Below are 24,068 nucleotides of genomic sequence, written 5' to 3'. Positions count from 1 at the left end.
TAAACCCCTTCGCAACTTGTTGTTATACAGGACGCAAGAATTGCTGTTAAGTATCGTTTTCAGTTGTCAAGAAACTGTAGAATTTCTGCTGAAGATTTTTTTTTGCAAACTTGGCGGATATTTCCACAGAATTGCTGGCGTGGAGGAAATGTCAAGTGTGAAGATGTATGTTCTGCTGATGGCAGCGCTTTTGTGTGCAGGTTAGTTGTGTGCTGTTTAATTTTTTTTTAAACTTTACTTAAATAGAGGCAATTGTAAATGTGCAAAGTACAAAGCAAAAACAATTTTGAATTGGACCACATTGTGACGTAACACTTGTTATTGTCGTCGATAACAATGTTTCGCAACAACTTCTTGTCAAATTGTACGAACATTTTATTCCGAGTAAAAATCGCCCAAAGATAAAACCACCACATGATATCTCAACCTATCAGCGTAAATGGCATAAGATGGCATTGTAATCATTGGATTTGTAGTCTCGCACCACTTGACGCTATACGGTCTGCACATGAACGTGGAAGCATTTATTACTTGAAGAAACCCACTAAGCGGATTCGCATCCAACGATACGCATATCGTTATGTGTTGGGTGTAACTATATTATCGGTCGACCTCGGCGCCTGACGCACAATAGTGATTACGATAAACTTATTGCCGAGTTCGCGCGGCCCAATGGTTCAACTCTTAGGACGTCTTAAAGCTTACAGCGCGACACGACAAGAGCACCTGCGTTTTTGCGTATATTTCGATTTGACGTGTTGGGGACTTAACCAAACAATTCGCGTCCTGATTTGCCTCCAGTAACAACAGAGCTCTCTTGAAAGTGAATATTCACATGAATCACGGCATATTATTTGGACTGTCGCGGTTCTTGTGATGGCAAGTACTGCCGGTCAAGTGAATGATAAATGACGATGACACGAAAAGTCAGGTGATGCTGTTATGCCTTCTACTGGGTAGCATGGACTCATGTTTTAATCAATTGTTTACAAAAGATCTGTCAAGTTGGGAATACATATGATAATTTTGTGTGAATGAAAAAGTATAAAAGGCCAACGTGGTGCTACCAACGTAAACATTACCACGCCACTTGAAAATAATGTTGCTTTTGACCACAATGAAGAAATGTCGACAAAACGAACTTTTCAACCGTAATCCCAACATTAACCCTGGACAATGTTGACCTTAATCGTCTGTTTACCCCCTCGCACAATTCTCGAACGTCCCAAAGCCACTCGCTCGCGCGTTTCTCGGGGTCTTTGTTTCGTCACAGGTTGGCCATTGTTCTTGGCCAGTTCTAGAGTTCTCCCTTCAGGTGGATTTCGCATTGTTTGTGACCTAACGATTTGCAATGGATTCGAACGCGTTTTCTCGGCGCAAATTGATTTCGCGGCTTTTTGTTGTTATTCTAGAATTAAGTAGTACGCGTGCCAAAACAGCAATTAAAGCGTTAAACCGTTACCACCCTTTCCCATAGTTTGAATGAGTTCGAAAACGTCGAAAACGTCAATTTAATTGCAAACAATCATTTGTATATTGCAAGAAAAAAACGCTGTATCTTGTCAATAACTTCCTACCTTCTTTACAAAAAGAAACAAGTCGGTTCCTTTTTATATCGAATTGGATGGAAAACCTCCAATTGAGAAAACAATATTATTTACCGATATCAGTGAAAAGATGCTGTAAGTTATCTGTGAGGTGGTTGGGTGGGTTCTCCGTTGAGCAGCCCTGCATGTTATAACAACAACAAGATAACGAAATGCAACTTAATCTAGGCAACCAGTAGCGCAGCAAAACGTTCCTTGTCGCCAGCAAACCGTGTCTGACACTCCAGACTCGACTACGGGACGGAAACGAACCCACACCGATAATTAGTTGGGCGCCATCACTCCTTCGGCTCGTCCCAATCCCAATCTCTGACTCCCTGTGTTGTTTCGGTTTGTCGAACCGGCACCCGTGTTTTCGTAGCGTGTATGGAAGCCAGCAAACCGCTTCTAAAGGTTATAGGCTTGTGCCTTTTGTGATGTGGTTTGTCTTGCCTTGACGGTTGCGCAAATCATTCAGCGCAAAGGCAATTTGTACAACTCGCCCAAATGACGTGTAGTTGATCTTGATGCAGCTTCGAAAGGCTGCTTCGCCGAACATAGTGCGACATGCGGAAAATGGCTTTACAGCGTCTTGTCCAAATCAGTTATGTTCAAAATACAACATTTAAATAGAACACCAGGTGTGGAACAAGCATGGTAATAGGTTTCAGCATTGTTCACATAGTTCCTTTGTTACCAAACATAAACCCATTATTCAATTGGAATGCGTGCATTGTTGTTCGTAAAAGCTATATGAAATGGGGTTTGATTGATTCCTCTCAGCATGGCAAGTTTCACAGGCTGCGCAGTCACACGTGATAAGTAGAGCGTTACGGTTATTTGGGGGTCGTGCCGATGGACAGATGGCCGAGGGAGGCTGGTTCCGTAAGATGAAATTAAAACGCAAAGTAAATATCCTTTTCCTGTCGCAGAGGCCGGGGGCAGACTTGTGGGCGCAAATAATTGCTGACTTGTGTCTGATTTGCAAACTAAAACACGGATTGCGGCGTTTGGTTGGATCAGCTGTAACCTAATTTCTTGTGATGTCGATCACATCCAACATAGTGCCTTGATATTTTCTCCAAAATTTGAGAAAAGAAACTGTTTACGTTTCACAGGTGCCATTTTCCATATGTTACACTCAGTTTTTACTTCATAAATAAATAACTGGTTTCCTTGTTTACTGTTGAACATGTTAACTAGTGGCGGGTGCCGGCGAGGTATGAGTAACTTCTTGCTTTGTTGTGACTTGCGGTTTGTGGTTTTAAACAAACTTGATTCGTTCCGACGAGCGTTTTTAGCCTTGCCAAGGTTGTAGTTAGCCGTTATTTTGGCTGCTACGTTTGCGTTTGTAATTTTCCCAGTTCAATTATTGAATTATCGGTTCCTTTCCCAGCGAAGATGTTGGTAATGGAACAGTTGTCAATCAAAAACTTGTAGCTACTTGCGCTTATAACCTCACAAACTTTATGTACCTACAGAACTTGCAACAGTTTTATTGTTGTTAACTTTAAGGTTATGGTGTTTTTTTGAGATTTGGGGATTCCAAGTACCTGTGGACAAGATTAACTATTCAAATGCAACTAAAAGTTACAGCAGTCAGTAATGTTTTGACCAAATGAGTGTCTCTGCACATTCTTTTAATGGGAATATAAACTCACGGACGAACCACATTGCAAATGTTTTTGTGGCAATCCAGCAACGGTGGAAACCAATTGAGTAATTATCGCCTTGTGAGCATTCCTCAATCTCTCGTAACGGTGAGCGGCTGGCATTATGTTTTGGCAACACGAAACAGCGAAATTCGAACGTCAGTCTAACATGCCTACGGCGCTCCGTCTTTGACCTGGCGTATTTCTACCAGCAAGATGCGTTTTTTTGGGTTATTTAATCCTAAACGATGGTTATGGCGATTTGTTGAGAATCAGATAAAACGTTGTATGGGTAAAAGTTGCATGTTGGTGGCCAGTCGGGGATTTAAATTAAAGCATTAGATAAATACACATAACAATTTGAACATGTAACGAATACCTAAAGTCAAGTTTGCGGACAAGTAAGTTTCGTGTAAAACTTTTGCATATTCAATGGCGCAAAGTAATCTTTATCAATGCGTAAATTCCCATTAAGCCCGACAGTTCCTCATGCAAAACGTTGTCTTCAAAAATCAAGCATTTCAGTGACCGATCGCATTCTTGTTGCCGAAGCCGTGGGCGATTCGCTGTTCTTTATCTGTTTACACTTGACCGTCCATCAGAGCCGCAACCGCCACCCAACGTTGACGATGAAAAGCGGCAATTTGTTGCAAGTTTATAAGGTCGTGACTGCCACGACCGTTTCTGTTTAACGTCGGTCAGCGTGACAAGGGCGTCTGCTTACAACAGATGTCAACCACCGACGTTGAAAAGTAACCCAACCCATAGTTTAAACAGCGCCTACTTCTCAGTTAGTGATTAACATTGGACATTTTTTGTAATTGTAGTTTTCAGGCATAGTTTTCCATAGTTATCCATCCAATAACGCTTATGCTTAACAGTGAAAAACGTGTCAATCGCTTTTCAGTAATATTGTATATTGTTGGTGCTCTTCCAAAACAAATATATTCTTAAATCTTTTGTCGAAGATTCGCTCAAGAAAGTAATTGGTGACGTCGTTGGTTTTTAAACCAATCACGTGGTTTGAAAGACGCCGAGTCAATTTGTGTTTTGCAGTAAATTGCCTTGTCGTCGGCAGCCATATGTCATGACTCGCATATTCCCATATTCGTCGTTTGAACCCAAACCACAAAGGCTCCTGCGTCGCATTAATAACACCCGTAAGAAATAATCCGTTCACGTACACACCGAGCTGGCCACTCGGCAGAAGGCAATCCACATTGCCTGCGTAGAAACCGCTTAATACCGGATTAAACCAGTTCCACTGCCGCTGTCTTGCATTGTGCCGCTGCTTATGTTAATTAGTGCGCCACATTTGGAAATGGTTCTGGTCGATGTTGGATGTATAATCGCGGATTAGCCTGGCAATTCATTGTTTTCCCGACGCTGTTTCGGCCGCAAGAACCCCGGCGCCGCTCAGAGCCCGGGCGGCTGTACTTCTAATACAATGGCGAAAGTTCTGCTCCTCTGCAAACTGGGAAATGTGAGAAACGGATTGCAAGAGATAACTGGTTGAAACGTTCGTCTTATTCAGTTGTTGCCCTTATGGGCGTTTTGTATGCTTTAGGGACCAGTATTCTGTAATGCCCATGGTTAAAAAGCGCCGGTCTCTTGCATGGATTTTGATTAAACGGCTAAAACCGCCTAAAGTACATTTTTAAACACAAAGCTCCACATTTAAATATCTGATATATGTAATGTAAATTGGTTAATGTCATACGGCACATGACACATGCGACCCCACACAATTCGAAGGTTAAATGGTCCAACAGTTTGCGTCTTTCAATAGAGCGTTTCCTGCCGAAATCGGCCCTAACGGCTTGGTTGCACGAACAACCACTTAGAAGGCGATACGCGACACTTTCCAGATATCAGCACCCCGGCCAACCGAGGCGAAGGTGCAAAAGGAATAACGGCGAGCGTGTCGTGTTTAACCGCCTGACTGGAACTTTGGTATTTAGCGTCGCCCTTAGCCAGACCACTGCTTTTCCTCGTTCTCTGCCCCAAAATCTTAACCCTCTCATCTACGCAACCCCTCTGTTACGTCATTTTGGGGATGTTTTCGAGACCAACGGGTGCGCTCTGTGGGGTTGCCCGCCCCTACCTGAACCCCCGTTTGCACAAGGTCGTGTTACACTTCGTGTTAAGCACCGAAACACCGCAGCTGAGACAGTTTCTCACGTTAAGTGTGGGTAGCCGTGTCATTCCCAACACTGAGTGGGAACTGAGAAGAACTCCAGGTTTGTTTGTAAAAGTTGTGAACCTGAAACGACGTCGGGGGTATGCACGCGGCTTGCTGTGGTTTATCTCATGTGTTCGTACTTCTTTGCATTAAAATAACAAATATTGCGCCATATATAAACATAACATTGCCATCTGATGTCAAACCTAATGTTACACTCGGGAACGGAGAAACCATTTCATTCAACTCCATTAATATTTCACGATCCGTTCGTTATAAAGAGACTGTTTGATCCATTTATTAGAGCGCGGGGACTAGCGTAACCTAATGTGTGTGCTCAGTATCCCAAAGGCGGATTTAACACAGAAGGAGAGTCTGGTTAACCCAAACAGTCCCATAACCGGAATTGGTTCGTAAGGTTTGGTCTGGCTTGCCACAACTAGCGTTTATGCTTGCTTGGTGCAAGTTTTGCTAATGCGTAATTTAAAAATTTTGTAAATGTTGGCTATAACTTTCTCGACCCTATTTAATCAAAGCTTTCGTTGTCGTTAAGTGTCACTTAGTTACCAAAGCAACACACAACACAATCAGAAGGTTAGACGTTAGGAATGACGTAATCGTGACATGTCGTCATTAATATGTATTCTCTTTGTGTCGAACAATGGTTCTTGAACCACCGTTTGTGTCGTGATAGAGACCAATTAAACTGTCATATGTTCAAGCTTTCAACTCCCGAACAAACTTTCTTCGGTGTCGCGCACTTCGTGTACACACGCGCTGTTCGACAGGTAGCTTCGATTAATGTTATTTGCTCTAGAAAGCGCGAGCGTCCGCCCCCCTTTTATCCCCGTTTGTTCTGTGCGCAAACGCCTATGTGACGTAACAATCGGTGTTCGAAATGTGAGGGGAATCGTCGAATTGGCTGTCGTCGCTTCGGATTTGTTTGGTCTGGTTTCTAACGGAGGTTAGGGTCCGGGGTGACTTTGAACACGTTTCGTGGATGAAGATGGATGTGATATGGAGTTGATTTCATCGCAAAGCTTCATTTAACCTCACAACGTTGTTTGTTTCCCGAGAATTTCAATTTTTCAAACAGCGGCTCCATGTGTCGTTCAGTGTGGACTTTCCATACAGTTGGAGTGTGGATTTTATGGCATTGGAAGCCACTGGTTGCTTTGTTAACCATTGGAAATGACAAAGAGTTTACACAAAATATATTGTGTTTGGGTTTACGGTTTCCCTGGCGAAGCATTCTGCCATATATGTTACCTGGGCGATTGTGCCATATATGTTACCTGGGCAATCGTGCCATATATGTTACCTGGACGCGTTCCTTTTGTTTAATCTAGATTTGCGAGTTAAGCGTTTCAAAACGTACCCTTCTTAAATTTTTTATTTGTTGCTGAACATTGTACCTCGTCACACAATTAAATGACTGTTTTGGTTTCCAGATTTTGCCGTCGCAACCTCGGCACCCACACCTACATCAAAACAAAGGTAAGTTGCCTGCCACAGGCTTATGACGTAACAGACTCGTAGTTTCAACGTCGTCCACCTCAACAAGTAACGATGGGAAACGTTTCCATTGTTTACGATCGCACTTGAAATTAAATCCTTGTAATCTTAGCACTCGCGGTTTCTGCGGTCGTTGAGGCGATTGTGGCGTAATAATTGCGCGAATTCGTTTAAGATAATGGTTTTCCTGTCGTGCTGCCGTAACGTGGAAACCAGGTGTAATTGGGTGGTGTCGGCATACCTGGCCGCTACCGTGAGGAAGCGTTCAAGTGCTTGGGGCTGCAACCTTTGGACAAATCCTCCATGACAGAGAACGTCGCATAACTTGTGTCTCAAAACTCAAGATTCAATGGCGAAAATCGCTACGTTTCCCAAACCAGTCATTTTGATTTTAAACCCAAGTAGTACTTTGTGTTTGGCTCGTTGAAATCCCCGCATTTTTGTAAAAAACGTTTGGTTGTTTGCGCGGATTAAAAATGTAGCGACGCCTTACTTGTGGTGGTGACACCCATATGCCATCTTTCGGTATTACGATGTTAAGGCCTGTGGTGTATTTTGCTGTGGGCATATATAGACACGCAGTATCTTGCTTTGGTTGGTTTGTGTGTAACAAAATGCCGCTAAGTTTTGCCATGGATCGAACCGAAGCCAACCTAAATCCTGGAGGAATTGAGTAACACTCCTATCTTGTTTGATTTATTTTTACCCGTAGTTCAGACTGTCGGCCACACAATAAGATTCAGGCTGACTCAAAACCTGTTTATTTTTGCAGCGACGAAGAAATTGCCCCGCTGTTCGGTGAAGCGGAACCGGATGACACGGGTGAGTGAACACTAAAAAGTCGGATTTTGCTCGTATAAAGTATTGCGTAACAAAGACCATTATCTATTTTCGATCGTGTTTATTATTTCCCAGCGTTTCAAAGGCAAACCCGAGTGTCTTTTGGCAAAACCGTGTCTCACGACAATTACGCCAATATTGGTTAATTTGCTTTGGTGTGTTCCTCGTTAGGAGAATATCAACTCCCATTCATAACTTCTAATATCTTTTAAACTTAGGATTTTTTGAAACAATTTATCAGTTGGTAGAATAGAATATCAGGATGTGATCGATAATATCTAGTCATGTTTCGGCGATATATCGGGAAGATTTTTGATTCAGATCAAAGATAGCGCGAAGTGTCGATATTTTTGGAATATTTGATAAACCTTGTAAAGATCTTTTGCGGTAAAAACAAATGATAAAAGGGTCGTTCAACTTTGCCAACATAGCGATGATATACACTATAATCACCAGCGTTGTCCTTAACTTGATGTTTTAATTTTAATATTCTGTTTCAGGCAGTAGTTTTTCTTTCGGGTAGTAGTTTTTTTTGTCATAATGCATTCCAACGACAACGCTTTAATAATTTTATTTTCTTTCCCCGCCGCAAACAAAAACATACCCCAGTATTTCTGCCCAATAAAAGTCAACACAAAGAAGTCTTGTTTAATCAACGATCACTTGATGTTTACATTAGCCTCGGGACCGCTATACAATGCGATAGAACGTATGACCCAATAAGCCTTCGTCGTTTTTGTGAGTCGCCCCGCCGTGGTTTCGCGTGAATGAATAAAACCCGACGATTGAAGCGAGTTTCACGATGCCGTGAGGTCGCCTTATGATGACGTGCGGATATTTTGACAAGCTTAACTGGTGCGAGTCGCCTTTTGTTGAGGCGGATGCCAGCCAAGGAGCCGATACCTTGGCGTCGTCTCCATGTTAAAGTGAGCCATCGAGAACTCTTTCCAATAACTTTGTATTGTTAAACGCTTGGTGGGAGTTTTTTCGACGACAAACTTAAGTTAGTGACGCTGGCTGTACTGAGCCGTCATGTCTATAGGGATTAGGATTTGTGGTTCTTGTGATGGCTTTTCTTTGAGAGTTGAGAACATAAGCTTAGCGGATCTCCCTCTTTGTGCAATATCTCCAAGCGCACTGATCGGTCTGGTATAACGATTGGCCCCCAAACATTATCCGACGGTTTTACAATGCTGAGGGTTGTGTAAGCTGTATCCATCAACACGTGAATTACGAATAGGGAAATGTGCATTTTGTGACGAATTTCACTGATTTCGGTATTTGGCTGTCGCTTTTTAAGCCAAACTTTTTTTTCTGATAAAAACTTTGGTTTTGCAAGTGTATACATTCTATTTTGGTGTTTGCCTTCGAACCAAATCAATATGCCAATAATATAATTTCAAAAACCTCTGTTTTAGGTGAAGAAAAACATTTCCTTCGTATTACGTCACCATTACGTAACGTGAGTGTGACGTCAGGCAACAAATTGGTGCTGAAATGCAGAGTGGACGGTTATCCAAAGGACACAATGGAATATCAATGGTTCGTGAATCAGTTTACCAAACTTCATTCTGTTGATTTCGTACGTGTTGAGTAAATTATTGATATCTTTTTTTTCTGTTCACTTAAACATTCTTGTGCAAATGTAAATGCCCATGGCATACCCTCGGAGTAACAGAGTCATTGTAGTTCAGTCACACAAAATTTTGGTGTGAAAAATGTAATTAGGTGCATCTCCACTTTTTTTGTTTGAAGTTGGGCACCCCTTGATAACTCATTAGAATTACTCTTTCCGCCATCATAGGAAGGTTAGCACCCAAACCCTAGGAAATGGAAATGAAAAGGCGCGGCTGAGGTATTCCTTCGAACATCATAAACGCGAAAAGTTAATTGAGACTTGCTTCCACAAACTATTACCCAGAGCGCTGAAAATTAGCGCCCGGCGACCTTTTGATGGTTCGGTTGCTTGAAGGCAGAGCGCTTTCGACGTAACAAATCAGCATTATGTCTTCCTTGTTGCGTAATAATGGGGTGAAGCACCGGATGCACGTGTGCTGTGATTGGTTGAAAATTTAAGGCGGTACTCCAAGATTGGCTTGAGCGCGCATTCACCTGTACGCAGTCATTTAGTTTAAACATTATTTATCATAGCCAAAGCTATTAAACACGTTCTTCAATACACACAGAAGTATCACCATGCTTTGTTTTTCAATACTTTGACAACATGTAGAAGATCTTTGTCGCTAATTTCCTTCAAAATTTCAGGTACAAAAACAATCGCTTGGTAACAGATGGGAGTCCAGCCCAAATTGAGATCTCAAGCAGACCGACAGTATCCCGGCTCCGTATTAATTCCGTTTACTCATTGGATTCGGGTCTGTATCGTTGCGAAGCTTTTAACGGCTACAGAAGAGTTCATACACAAGCACACGTCTCCGTATCGTTCAGTAAGTTATTGCATTTTGTTGGCTTAGCTTTGTTGCATATTGTCAGATATTAAGGGACCAAACTCATAGTGGAGCTTTACATTCTGGAAAATCTATTACATTCCCTTTGCTAATGGCCACGACCATTTGCATCTTCCATCTTTAAATCAGGTTAAAATCTATCGACTAACTTTCAAAATCAAATTTGTTTGGCCTAAAAGAATGCCCAGTGCTTTATAGGTGCTTGAAGTCGGATATTAAAATAATTTAGAAATGCATTCAAGCACAAGGTTTGCTGAATTCGCAGCCAAGGCATCCTAGTTGTAGTTTTCCGTTGTAATGCGATTGCATGAAACACTTCAGCGTCGCATTTAGGCACTATTGTTTTGTCACCATGACGACTGATGATTGTCAACACGCATGAAAAATGAATAAAACACCGCACGGTACAACATGTTTTCCACCCCTTACCTCCCCACTTAGCAATGAGCAAAGTTCAACCCCTTCTCGGTGAATTGACAAAAGTTTTGATTTACGACTTGACAAATTGCAGAACGATTCCAGTTTTGACGACAAAATCCCTTACTCACGTTAGTTAGTCACGTTGCGAGGTCACGAAGGGTCAAGTTATTGTCCTTGGGTTACTTTGGGTCGCGGCTGCCACCTCTTACACCCACAAACATCTAGTACTATGATATAAAAATATGTTTAGTTTCGTTTTAAATACTTTTCATTACATATTTCTGTTTGGTTTTTGCAGAAAGACCTCCAAAGATAGACCATGTTATGTAAGTATTAAAATCATTTATTGCAATAATTTTATTCTTTGTTTTATTTCGTAGCTATTTTGATTTGATATTTTCGTATTCTTTTCAAGTTAACATAAATCATCCAACACCCAGCTCTGCATCGAAATTATTTTAATGTATGTTCTTTGTTGATAGACCGGAGAAGTTCCATGGCAAGTGTGAGACATACACTGGGGAGGCTTGCCAGTCGATCCTGGCTGGCAAAAGCATCTACGTCGACCCCTTGGTGACGCAAGAGAACTTGGAGGATTCGCTCAAAAAGGCGTTTGGAAAACTTTGTAAGTTGTTAACTTTCAACTTGTTGGGGCACAAAAGAAGTTAAATCATTGATATATATTGAAGGAGGCAATACAATGAATTTGTGAGCATTTACGTTTGCCATTTAACAACCTAAATTATTTTGGCAACAGAATCTAGCATTGAATTATTCATTACCTATGTAGACAAAGTCGATTTTACGCGTATTTTTAATAAATTGACTGGCATTAATCCTAAAACGTTTGTTCAACACAATTAACCACACAAACTATCAACATAAATAACTCTCTGCAATCAATACCGACAATACATCGGCACAAAATTGTTCAGTTAAAATTGCAACAATATGTTAAGATAAGCCCTAAAAGTACCATTTCCTCGTAACAGCTGCCGAAGCAAGCGGTGTATCGGAGCAGTGTATGCTGTACGCCTACCCGACCTTCTGTAACTTCGTTTACTCCTCGTGCGACTACACCACTGACGTCATTAGCGGTAAAAAGAAAGCGAGAGCGATCAGATTGTGCAGAGAGGATTGCGAGAGGATGAAGTATGATGTGTGTGGAGAAGACCTGCTCAATAGCGTCGATGGATCTTTCCTAAAGGTTCGTGGATAACGTTTAGTTAAACCTCCGTTATTCTAGGAACGCATGCATTTTCCCAAACTGCCAAAGATTTTTTTTGTTGTAAACTGCATTTCTACGGATTTTGCTTGAATATTCGTGGAAACTATTGGTATAAGTTTGTAGGAATACACATTGATTTTGTGCGTTGCTGTATCGTGGTTGATGTGGGTGTCATCACAACAAAGTAATACAAGGGTTTTCGACCAACGTTTCAATAAAATCGTATACCTGGCTTTATGTTTGCTCTACAAATATCCCTGGATCAAACATTCCCATCTAATATCTACAGGAAGTATTCCGTGGTGCAAATTGTACAGATCTCCCCGCCACCAACTCGGAAGACAGCAATTGTGTAAGCGTGGGGTTACCCGCTATCATAGATGAAGATCAAATCTGTTACGATGGCGATGGTTCGAAATACAGAGGAACCGCCAGTCGAGCTCAAGGAGGGAGAACGTGTCAAAGTTGGCCAGTTGAAGACGTGCAGCAGGTATTTACTTCTTTCAATATACGTACAATTTAAAATCTTACTGGAATTATTGTTAGAAGTTAAAGTTTTAAATTACGCCACGCAGACAATATAGAATGAAAAATACGTTGATTTTAATTCCAAAAGGACAACTTTTCCAAAATTACAACTCCTGGAGCACTGTTGACCATGTATTTATTTATGTTACTATCTTCCAGCCTAATTTGTGTAATTCGTTTCTTTGTTGAGTTCAATAAGCATGACAGGTCCCAATCGCCTTCGTTTCAAGCATGTTTTTGAATCAGCTTCGGCCAAATCCATAATTTATATTTTTAAAATCAAATCTTTTTTTCATCACAGTATCCTGAGTTAGCTGGCGGTCACAACTACTGCAGAAATCTCAACGGTGAGAAGAGCGCCCCCTGGTGTTACGTGGACAGTCGCCGGGTCCACAAAGTCCTTTGCGACCTTCAATCTTGTTGTAAGTTGCCTTTGGTGTGCAATTGAAATTCCTTTAAAATTTGTAGTCGTTTTTGTTTTTTGTGACTTTTTGAAATCATGAATGTAATAAATTTGTGTCAATTTGTGGAAAAATTTAACCGAAATTGGATGAGTCTAACGTAAAAATCATAATTTCGATCTGTGACTTTGTACGTTTTGCATCCTTCCTTACAGCATCCGGCTCTTCCACCGGATCAGACATGATCGTGATCCTCATCCCCAGTGTATCCATACCGTTCGTCCTCGCTTGTATAGCCGTCGCATTCTGTGTGTGTAGAAAGAGGAGGGGAAATTCCAAGAACGCAACTCCACAAAAATCTCGCAACACACAAAGTGGAATCCCACTCATGGATAAGATTAAGGTATTTGGAAGACTGAGTATTTTTAGCAAAAATTATATACAAACTCCAACTTAAGTGTCGTTATTGAACAAGATGTAAAAAAATATTTGGTGTATATAGTCTCTAACTGTTAAAACATTTCACTGGATGTCAATTACCTAACATTTCCATTTGCTTTCTTTCCTTTGCACCAATTTACAATGAAACGTTTCCTTCAGGCGAAAGTACCCGACCTCCCATCCAACTCCATCCAACTCTTGAACGAGATTGGGGACGGACAATATGGGAAGGTTTACAAAGGGAAAGTACTTCCCAACCCCATGTTCAGCACCAATTTCGCGGTAAGTCGAAACAGTCTGGCTTCTAAGGCACAAATAACAGCACGCACCTGTCCATAATTGAACGGTTTAAGCCATAAAATAGCGGATGTCTAACTCTAATGTTACCGTATATGACGATGGTTGCACGTTTTCTGTGGAATCTTATTGCAACGGTTCTCTAGCTTTTATTTGGGTTTTGAGATTTTTGTTTGAGAAGGCAATGTCATGTGCTGTATGAACGGATGAAAGTTCTTTGTCGCTGCGCATTATGGTTTGAACACTGAATCTTTTTGTTCAGGTTGCAATAAAAACCATGAGAGAAGGCTCTTTACCGCAGCAAGCGGAGGATTTTCAACGCGAAATTGATGTTTTTGCCGATCTTCAGCACGAAAATGTTGCATCTCTTAAAGTAGGTGTTGGCTGGCTGTTTACTTAAATAATGTTTGGTTTTGTAAACTAAATCGTTCCAATCTGTAGACTTACTTATCAAAATATCAAATATAATGTATTCTAAAAGTTAGTTACTTCCTTAAAAAGCAACGGATAAATGGGTAAACCAATCTTGTGTGTTTTCTTCCAGGCAATTGTAACTCAGTCCAGCCTCAGATGCATGATATTCGAATACACAAACGGGGTCGACCTGCACGAGTATCTGGTCCTACATTCCCCACAAGCAGACTTTGCCAAACCCCCAATCAGTAGCGCAAGCAGCCATGCCTCTTCCACCATTGAACAAACTGACTTCATTAGGATGGCAATACAGGTAGACTTTTATAAATCTGTTTTAAATGTTAAAACAGTCACGAAATTGAAACAAACAAAATACAGCTGAAACCTAGACATCGCTATTCTTAAGGTTTGCATTTAAAATGCCATTGAACTGACAAAAGATCAACCACAGCACAAATATTTGTGTTCTGTGAAAGGAAAGTGAGGTGGTAACAATATTTTTTCCGCTAGGTGGCATCAGGGATGGAATATCTCGCCAGCAACAACTTCGTACACCGGGATGTTGCCGCCCGAAATATTCTTGTCTGCAGTTCCCTGGACTTGAAGATCAGCAACCTTGGCGTGGTCAGAGATTCTTGCTTGTCCAGTTATTACCGTTCGCCACAAGGTGGCCAACTTCTACCAATCAGGTTTGTATGATGTTTGTGTGAAAGGTTTAGAGCTGGCAGATGCATCAAAAATGCCTGTTCTTATATCAAATTTTATAAAGTCATATTATGCTATACAGTACAAGCATAGACCACATATACCTGTATTGCTTATCAATGATACTGTTTTGCATTCGCATAGATAGCTGAGTAACATATAATATTTCATATTGTTCAATTCAGGTGGATGGCGTCGGAATCCCTGCAAAACTGGCAGTTTTCAAACAAGTCTTCGGTGTGGTCGTTTGGAGTTCTTCTGTGGGAAATGTTCTCGTATGGAATGCAACCTTACTGTGGCTACAACAACCACGAGGTAAACTAACAAACGACTAACAGACGTATTGTCCCGGTTGCGTTATTTGATTGTGGTCAGCCTTTTTTACAAAACATATGTGTTGGGTATTCAAGATTCTGGATTGAACCATTTTAACAACCTCAAACGTAAATAATAGCAAAGTAAATGAGATGATAAAACTTAGAAAAAAACAATAAAGGAACTCCATGTATAAATATATTCCACGCTTCCTCAGGTTTTGGAGATGATTTCAAGACGTCAACTTCTAACTTGTCCCGACCAATGTCCAGCCAAAGTGTACTCACTCATGCATGAATGCTGGTTCGCTCAACCGTCACAACGACCTTCGTTCAAGGTGAGATTTGAATTCGAAGTTCAAATATTCGGTTGGAACACCCAAACTTAACACAATCATATCAACAGGATTTGCGCGCTAAACTTCAAGGATGGGAGGGATCCAGCACCGGACGCGTGACGTCACAATTAGCGCAGGGGATTCACCGACAACTGACGACCGTCATGAGGGACGGCCCCAACCAATACTCGCAATACACATCACAAGCGAGCAGCATGTAAGTAAAACATTGCAAATGGTTGATTGATTCGATTTGGGTTCAAATTATACACTTTAAAATAATAAGAATGTTGACAAAAGGTCCGACATTTAATTTTGATTGATTTGTAATAATTAAAGTAAAATAATGGTTTGAAGGAAGAAAAAGCACAACAAAATGCTTTATTGTAAAATAGTCCGCAAAACTGTTTCAAATTGCAAATCTTTTTTATCATTTCAGTGGAAGCAGTGGAATAACTTACAGCTCCAACCTCCCGGGCGCAACCCCCTCACCTCCTCCTCAATACGTCAGCAACATCCCCCACCCCAACTCCTCGGCCTCAACCTTTATGACGACACAACAACCTTTGCCGCCCAACGTCAGTCCATCCTCGCAGCAGTTTTTCTCCTCCCCTGGCACAAATGCGTCATATCCGGCCGGCCCTATTAACCCATACCAGGGCGGGTACCAACCCCCTGTGAGTACCGGGGGCGTCTATGGTGAAGGATACCAACAACAGATGCAGCAATATTCGCAATACAACCAGAGAAAACCGCCCAACTACAGGACGGGTCCACCATCGCACAGCAGCATCGGTAGCAGCAGTTCCTCGTCCAGAGAATATCCTCCAACCCGTCCGTACAACGCGCCAACCGCCTACAACGGACACGACGCTTCGTCCTACGAGGTACCGCAACAACACCATCACGTGGCGTACGGACAGCACGTAAACCGGCCATTGAGTGGCGTCATGGAGACCGAGAACGACGAAGAGGAAGAGGCTGCAGCCGAAGAGCAGTTTTATAACAAACAAGCTGAACCCACAGAAAACAGCCAGCTTGTAGTTTCTTCAGCCAGGGGAAATCTTCAACTTTCAGGCAAAGATGCGAAACTTGTGTCACCATCTAGTGGCCAGTTTCCCGAGATCGACTCGTCGGATATGTCAACTTCGAGCATGAAGGCGACTTCCTGCGACTCCGGTCTTCCGACAGAGGACGTTGAAAGCCATCACGTTGACCCGAAAACTCCTCTAATGGGTCGGGGGCAGCCCCGTAATCTGAGCCGTACCCCGGTTCGCGGATCAACTCCCAGAAAGTTCGTGTGAATTTCGTCATCGGATAGAAATCGTAGCTTCGATCTGTGGTCGCTCTGGTTACGTCACGTGATGCGTTGATCGCGTATGAGCTGAGGCTCTTGTTGATAACAGTAACGTCATAAAGACGATGGTTCTTTTCTGACTGGACAATGTTTTCGCTCGCCACGACAAGAAGGACGACGTTTGCGCTCGAGGGGAGGTGCATCCAGAAAAGTAGCGTCTTTAATTTCACCTGTTTTTGTTGTTTTAATTTAACCGGCGTATTTTGCATTTCTGAACCTAAAGTTTACTTTAACTTTCTTTGAAGAACCTTATGAATGTTGTTATTTTACGTTTAACCAATTTTAAAGACCTTACATTTTTAAATGGCCGTGCTTATATTGGCTGAAAAGCTTTGGTTGATTTCAACTTGTCACTGTGCAACGTTTGTCATGTTTTTTTTATTTGAATTTGTGAAGAACTCTTGGCATATTTTCCGACCTACTAACCAGCCTCTGTACATTGCCCCTAATTCGCAGCGACGGAATTTTTAATAAACTGTTCAATGCGAAACCTCGTTGTTGTTTAAAAGGTTCGAGGTTAACGGTTCGAAACCCACTTTGGATACCACATCGGTCCCAACCAAAACTACAAGACAGAAGTTTGATTTCTGATGACTTTATTGCGATCAAATACACATTTAAAAATGACGTCACAGTGATGTCGATAAATTCGCGACAAAGAAGAAGGTAACGATTGTGCGGAAACAATAAAACTATGCAGTGTCGAAGGAAACACAAAAGAACAGAAACAAACGTGGCTTAGAGAGAATTTGAAAGTGTTGTTAGGTTTGTTTTCTTAAATAAATAATTTGGTACTTTTGAAAATTGGACAACCGCGATCGTTCAAGTTCAGTCAGCGGGAAATGAAGCCATGGTTTGAACGTCATACAACATAAATATCTTAAAAATAGTGAGCCGTTGTAGTAATAAAACCTAGTGCATCCAAATTTTGTGTGTGGGGAAAACTAAGTCAACTCATTTGATCGAACATATTGGAACATGAGGTAGGGATGGGCAGTTTTTTGGTCGTCACCTTCTGTTGTTGAAGTTAAACTGGGGTTTTTGACCCGTAGGAGGTTTAGCGTTCTCAAACATTTTCGTTCTTGCTGATACGCTGTTAGACGCTTCATTCTGCGTGTTCTTGACCGCACCACCACCAACCACTGCATTGCCACGGAACATTTTCGCCTTGGATGCGACGGTTGATGAGGAGGAACTTGTGCCGGATTGCTCGCAATAAACAGGCTTGCTGTGTGATCTGGGTTTGCTGGGAGTTGCGGGCTTGGACTGGGTTGGCGGTTTGGGTCCAGTCCCTGGTTTAGACGCTGGTTTTGACAGATTGTCAGGTTTAACGGGTGGTTTACCCAATGGCGACTTACTAGCGCCGTGTGGCGGAGATAACTGCCTCCTTGGGTAGTCGGAGGAGGACGCTGTGGTAATTTGCGGGTTAGACGTTTGCGATCGTGGCTTTGCTGGGGGCAGCTTGGGTTTTGGACCAACGTCTGGGATTGGTGCCTTGGTGGGCGGCAGAGGCATGTTCTTAAACTTCGTTATTATCAGATTAGAAGTCGAATTAAATCCGCTCTGGAACTTCGGGGTCAACGGTTGGGTCGATACAACATCGGCCGAATCCTGGTAATTTTCGCTTTCAATTTCCTCTTGTTGATGAGCAACAGGTCGCGTGGGGGACCCTATCGGCACTGCTGGAAGTGGTTTGGTGCGGGGAGAAAGGGGGTAGTTTTTTGCAACGGGCGGCGGTGGCGAGTTGTAGGATTTAACTGGTGATACCGCGTTCGGTTCTTCATACGTGGAATACTCGGGCAAACTGCTGCCACTGTGATTCCTACTTGGAAGTTTCGGGGGCGCCCCCGTCGTCGGGGTCGGCCTTCTCGGGACGGCGGGGCCCCCAGGGTACCTAGGGGAAATACCGATTTTATTCAGGTCCAGACTGGCGGGTGGGGATTTGTATGTAGCAACGGGAGATTGGAAAACAGGGGGCTCTGGAGGTTGGTCGGTTGGAATGCTGCTCGTGCGGCCCGCAGGGGACTTCCTCCAAGGTAGCTGGGGTTGCGCGCGGCTCGCGGGGGGTTCTTGGTTCGGCATAACCTCCTCGTATTCTTCCGAAGGATAATCACCGGAGTTTCGAGGGCTGCGGAAATTCGGAGGGTTCGGGGCAGGGTCTAAACACACGGCAGGGTTTTGTAAGTGACTGATTATGATCGCATACATTTTTGTAGTATATGTAATATATATTCAAGGTTGATGGTTCGAAACCCACCTTGGATAATACTTCAGAATATACCTAAGGTACATGCACATGCAAAAATCATTCGTAACCATGTTGATTTTTATTGTTGTGCATCTCTACTGGTGAGAACGACTTGTGCAAGTTAGTAAACAACTTCATCCTTAAACTTCCCGGTAAAAAAGAGGAGCATGTTAGCCTCGCATACCTGCCGGTGTTGCGAACTTCTCGTATTCGTCTTCTGGGTCGAAAACTTCGTGTCTTCGGTCGACGTCATCAGCAATGAGGGAAGGAATGCTGTCACTCGTACTTGTGCTGTGTGATGATGCAATCGAATTGTTGGCAACGATGCTATGTAAAGGAATGCATGCATTTAAATACTAGAATACTGCATGATACTAGCAACCTGAAACATCGGTCCATTTAAGAGAAATGAGTTTTAAATGTTTCTGTTTGCGTTATATGTCATATGCATACATACATAATTTATTTTCCCGTCAGTTGTAATTAAACAAATAACGCAAACACTGTGGGCGTACATAAGTATGAAATACCGCGCTTTCTCATTGGGATTCCAGAAGTCCAATTACCATCTTAAAGAAAACAATTTGAGGAAACCACGTGACGGGAGATATCGAACGTGACATAATGTGGGTATTGTCTTTGAGAGTGCTTGGAACTGAGAATGCCGAATAAGGAAATTGGCATCAAAGGCGTTAGCGCGGTTTTAAGATACGTCATATGTTGTGGTCACTTAGCTTTGTTACTTTCAACATCCCGTGGTTCCATAATTAACCCCGTATACTTATCTACAAACAAACCGTGTCCAGGGAAAGCGGTTTCATTAACATCATGTTCACATGGCAACCTTTGTAGCTGGTATAAACAAAACAAACCTTCTTCCAGTCATGGCTTGCGATCCGTTTGTAAAGCTGTTGGGCCGCTTGGTGTCGCCCGGTACGTTGTGGAAGGGCGTTGATGAGGGGGAAACCCCGATCCGTTTCTCTGGTAACGATCGGCTCATTCTTAGGTTATTGGCTGTGAGAATCGAATGGGGGCGCGTAAGTTATTTTCGCTTCGCGATCACAGAATTTATGACGTCACAATGATTGGATTTTGAAAAGATTAGATTCGTTGATTTTTTTAGCGAATAAACTACTGCTCGTCGAAGCGCGGCCAACATGCAAAGAAGATTGTTTTAAATTGGAGAACATTCTTTATGCACACTCAAATACATCATTTTCGTGATGTAACCATGCATTTTTTTCACTGATTCTTTTTTATTTGCGACTAAAACTATTTTGTTCCACCTAAAAGTTGTATCTTGGTTTGAAGAACGCAGAAATGTTTCATGCAAGGGCACGATTGCCGGGTTCACCCCACTGCGCAGGTCCTTACTTGGCGATCACAGCTATCGTATCAAGATCATGACGTTTACTGGCTTCGCGGCGCAGACATTGCAGCCTAGCTGGTTTGAAGATCTTTATGGTTGGTTAGCCACGACGTGAAAAGATGGCAAAAGGTCAATAATTGCAATAAAGGCCAATATTTTAACAAAATCGCATTGAGGTTATTTGCCGCAATGGTTTATATATTTGGGATTCGGAAAATTTTGATATAATTTTTGGCAGGCGCAGTAGACTGTCAAAGAACGGTTCCTTCATTGGGAGCAACCGTTATTAAAATTCCTTACTTGGCGATTTCGTTTCGCCAAGAAGGAAAGTAATTACGCAAGAGTACAAAGGGAATTACGGCATGCAAATAGAAAGAAAGCACTTTGCATTGCTGAGACGCTAACCTGTGATGTTGTATTTGTCGATTTCTTGCTTGAAGCATTCACGCCAGGAGTTCATTTCTGCTTCCGTGTCTACATTCCAAAAAAAAACATTTAATTAAATCCAACCCCGTGATTTGTGTTGGTTCACACTCGACAAGCCAGCATGGTACTTGCTCCACATGCCCGAGGTTACTGGAGTTTGACTTCCGCGACAGTGTACAATGTGCCACTTTTGGCAAAGCACCAGATGAAAACTGAAATTCGGAGCTTTGTTTGTGTCCAAACTCCCTATTTTGTGAAACCTAAATCTTTTCATTGTGCCAGAAAACGTTTGAGTTCTCGAAAGATGTTTAATCTGTAGTTTGAAATGTTGCCAATAATAAATAAATCTCCGCTGTTACGCTGTAAAGATTTGAGCCACGCATTGAAACACAAGTATTTTCATTACCTGGAGCAAAGTAGTAGGTTCTTTGCCCCGGCGATTTCGGAAAAACTTTGAAGACATATGGAAGAGCAGAAGACATTTCCTCCTCCGCAGGGACTACGCTATGTAACAAAGGTCAAAATGTTGTCACAATGTAACAGAAAAAAGTATCGCAACGTGGAAATATTGAAATGTGAAGCTAATAAAATCCAAAGGTTTTGTTTTCTATACACATATAACCAACCATCACATGTTATTGCACACACACAGGGCACGTAAATAAACCGCACGTCAAGCACTAACCGATTGCTGTAGCCTTGCAATGAGAACCTAGCTTGTGGAGATTTGGAAGTCTTGTCTTTGTAATAATAAACCCAGCCTTTCACAAGGATGAAATACCGTTGATCATCTGAGCAACAAAAAAGTCTACGATGAAAATTCATATATTCTTGTTTATTTGGATTAGTTACATTAACCAAGTTGTCTGCGACCTTCGAATACAACGTGAAGAAAACACGTTTTACATTTCAATGATAAACTCTTTGCCCAAAAAAATATCACTTGAATGTACGATATACTAAGTAGGGGTTTCCCCGGCATGTATAATATCGGATAAGCAATCTCAATTTTCAATTGACGTCACCAACTTCATATAACGTTTGGTTTCGATTTGATTTTTGAACCTCGGGTCATAATCTTGAACAGCTTAATGGGATCAAAGCGGCTTTTATTATTTAACCAGCGATCGATTTTATGAGATAATAAAACGCAGGTGCGGTTACAAGGTTCTCTTACGTGGAAGGGATTCAGCAGCGGAATTTTAGCATTAACATTTGTTTCAAAACGAAAGTAGATTACAACAAAGTCGTAACTTCAAGAAAACCTGTATTACCTGACGTCACTTAATTTCCCAGTTTAGAATGAACAACGTGCTGCGAGTGAAATTTTATACCCAGCTAAAACCATTCAGTTTCTTCTCAGAAGCATGCGGAAAAAGAATGGAGGTTCCACAATAAGTGTACCATACATTTGGGGGTTTATGTCAAGATTTTAAACCATTGCCAAGATATCGGTAAGCACGTTCATTTCCAAGCACGATTTCGCAGAAGTTTTATTCCGAAAAATGACACATCGACCTTGCGTACGTTATGTAAAAACTTCACATCCAATCACAATTTACTCACAATTGCTGAGCTGCGTGAATGGAATTTTCGAACTGCCGGCTTTCTTGTACATCCAACCCCTCTTTGTGACGTCACGATCGAGATCGAGTTGTTCGGCGCCGACTTTCTCATAAGGTTCCGGATACGAAAAATCGCTCATTTTTATCCGACAACAGAATCCTTTTTCACCTAGTCACGTATGCGAACTTGCTCTTTGTCACAAAACATAGCAACTGAACCTAAGTATAGACGTGTCTGTAAGCTGTGGAAGCAAATGGCTTGGGATGAAACATATGCAACACCAGCAGTGGCATTTGACACAAGGCTGTGATTTCATTTCCTTTTGCGCACGCGCCAACACGCATGACTAAGGATCTTACGTCAACCTTTACCACGCCAGGTAAAAAGTTGAGCTGTTTGAAACTTAGCCTCACACACTACGTCGGTTTTGTTGCTATAAAATCAGTGCACGTTAATTTCTCATTTTGGCTATATTAACCATAATACAGTTTACCAAATATATTAAATAAAACTAAATAAGTAACATATGATAACATTGCCAGAAGAAAGGCCAAAAATGTGTACAGGAATCAACCTGTGCAGGTCGGTGACTAGCGGATCTGTCTTTTAACGAGTCAATATATATTATATTTGAACAATGACGATGCCAACAGGCGAAATTATAATGTTTCTCTTAAAAAATAAAAAATAATACACTGGTACTGTTCGTATTTTACTCCCTTTCGAGTTTCCGGGATATATGATTTCATTGTTCACATATTTAAAATGTTACCAAACACTAAACGACACCGTTTGCACATTTTACTGCAACATGCCTTTCAACCGCACCCTCTAAACTATCCAAACTCCTCAAGTGCAGCACTGCAGTCAAGTATATGTTGTTGCAACATATTCACTTTCATTTACTCATGCATGTTCGCTGTTTTATTGTTCATTAATCGACAAACCGCGTAGTTGCGTAGTGCTGCGTCATGTCACACCTACTAACCAACCGTTAAATCAGACACCTTGATTTAAGCATGATTACCGCAAATATGGCCACAGCACATTTATGGCCAAAGCATGGCAAATATTCAGTCAATTATCTACACAAACCCTAACACTACACGGTATGACAGGGCCACGTACACATTCCCCATACAAATGCTGCAAAAAGTAACATACAACAGATAAAATCCGCCTTGCCATACAACCTGCTTTCATATACCTCACATTGTCACCCGCTCACACGTCAAACCCCCGAGATAATTTTGGACTCTCTAAACCGCATGTAGAGCTCGTTTAAGCTGGACGATGTGAATCATTAACTAAGCGGTTGCGCCTACGTGTGCGTTATATGAAGCTCACTGACATTTCTATTAGAGTTTGTCTAGCGCTGTTACGCCAGAAATAATGTAAACAGCGCATCAAGCTAAACTATATACTGCAAAGGAATGCAACGCCACTAACCCGCTATCTCAACCAATGGTTGTTACAACTGTTCAATTTTCAACAATTGGCTGACGTAGGTTAAAGCTGTGTTTGACACAATTCTCCTCATGTGTAATTATCCACTCCAAAGTAATAATACATATTCTTGCTTTGGTTGTTCTTTCCGTTTTCTCTTATTGACATCGCACAACAAACGGTTTGACGAAGGTACGTAGTGTCAAGTTAGGGTTTGGCGTATATGTATGAAGCACGTGTGGAGAACCACTATTCTAAACTTACACGAACTCATAACGACGCTAATACCAACGCTTCGACATACAAACTGTCTAATACCTCTCAAAC

The 24,068-nt window shown here is 41.9% G+C and overlaps 2 protein-coding genes across 3 annotated transcripts; one reads left to right on the top strand and one right to left on the bottom strand.

The window, feature by feature from the left end:
- Positions 1-34: 34 nt before the first annotated feature.
- Positions 35-17,163, top strand: LOC145887775 (tyrosine-protein kinase transmembrane receptor ROR2-like). Its single transcript, XM_082978990.1, has 19 exons — positions 35-200; positions 6,872-6,917; positions 7,708-7,757; positions 9,194-9,317; positions 10,041-10,222; positions 10,962-10,989; positions 11,146-11,288; positions 11,656-11,870; positions 12,181-12,381; positions 12,721-12,841; positions 13,036-13,223; positions 13,421-13,543; positions 13,821-13,931; positions 14,103-14,285; positions 14,483-14,661; positions 14,863-14,992; positions 15,210-15,329; positions 15,398-15,546; positions 15,769-17,163. Exons 1-19 carry the CDS (start codon positions 149-151, stop codon positions 16,631-16,633), a joined length of 3,210 nt encoding a protein of 1,069 aa, XP_082835116.1. The 5' UTR covers positions 35-148; the 3' UTR covers positions 16,634-17,163.
- A 130-nt stretch (positions 17,164-17,293) lies between these two features.
- On the bottom strand, positions 17,294-22,532 carry LOC145887777 (uncharacterized). 2 transcript variants are annotated; one of them, XM_082978993.1, is made up of 7 exons: positions 22,296-22,532; positions 21,415-21,520; positions 21,136-21,233; positions 20,709-20,777; positions 19,807-19,948; positions 19,119-19,261; positions 17,294-18,845 (listed from the first exon to the last, which is right to left on the bottom strand). In XM_082978993.1, exons 1-7 carry the CDS (start codon positions 22,432-22,434, stop codon positions 17,695-17,697), a joined length of 1,848 nt encoding a protein of 615 aa, XP_082835119.1. In that variant the 5' UTR covers positions 22,435-22,532; the 3' UTR covers positions 17,294-17,694. The 2 variants fall into 2 exon arrangements, with proteins under 2 accessions (XP_082835119.1, XP_082835120.1); XM_082978994.1 differs by having other exon boundaries at positions 19,807-19,915.
- Positions 22,533-24,068: the final 1,536 nt, after the last annotated feature.

The sequence above is a fragment of the Ascidia mentula genome, chromosome 1, assembly GCF_947561715.1.
Source record: "Ascidia mentula chromosome 1, kaAscMent1.1, whole genome shotgun sequence".
Lineage (NCBI taxonomy): Eukaryota > Metazoa > Chordata > Ascidiacea > Phlebobranchia > Ascidiidae > Ascidia > Ascidia mentula.
Note: the sequence above shows the minus strand (reverse complement) of the source record. Positions and strands in the feature narration are given on the sequence as shown.

Bases quoted from the DNA above. Each gene is read 5' to 3' on its own strand.
- LOC145887775 (XM_082978990.1), top strand. From the start codon at position 149: ATGTCAAGTGTGAAGATGTATGTTCTGCTGATGGCAGCGCTTTTGTGT. The intron at 14,286-14,482 runs GTAGACTTTTAT...TTTTTCCGCTAG, and splicing joins TCATTAGGATGGCAATACAG to GTGGCATCAGGGATGGAATA. The intron at 14,662-14,862 runs GTTTGTATGATG...TGTTCAATTCAG, and splicing joins GGCCAACTTCTACCAATCAG to GTGGATGGCGTCGGAATCCC.
- LOC145887777 (XM_082978993.1), bottom strand. From the start codon at position 22,434: ATGAGCGATTTTTCGTATCCGGAACCTTATGAGAAAGTCGGCGCCGAA. The intron at 20,778-21,135 runs GTAATGAAAATA...TTTGGAATGTAG, and splicing joins AACCTACTACTTTGCTCCAG to ACACGGAAGCAGAAATGAAC. The intron at 19,262-19,806 runs GTTTGTTTTGTT...TCCTTTACATAG, and splicing joins CAAGCCATGACTGGAAGAAG to CATCGTTGCCAACAATTCGA.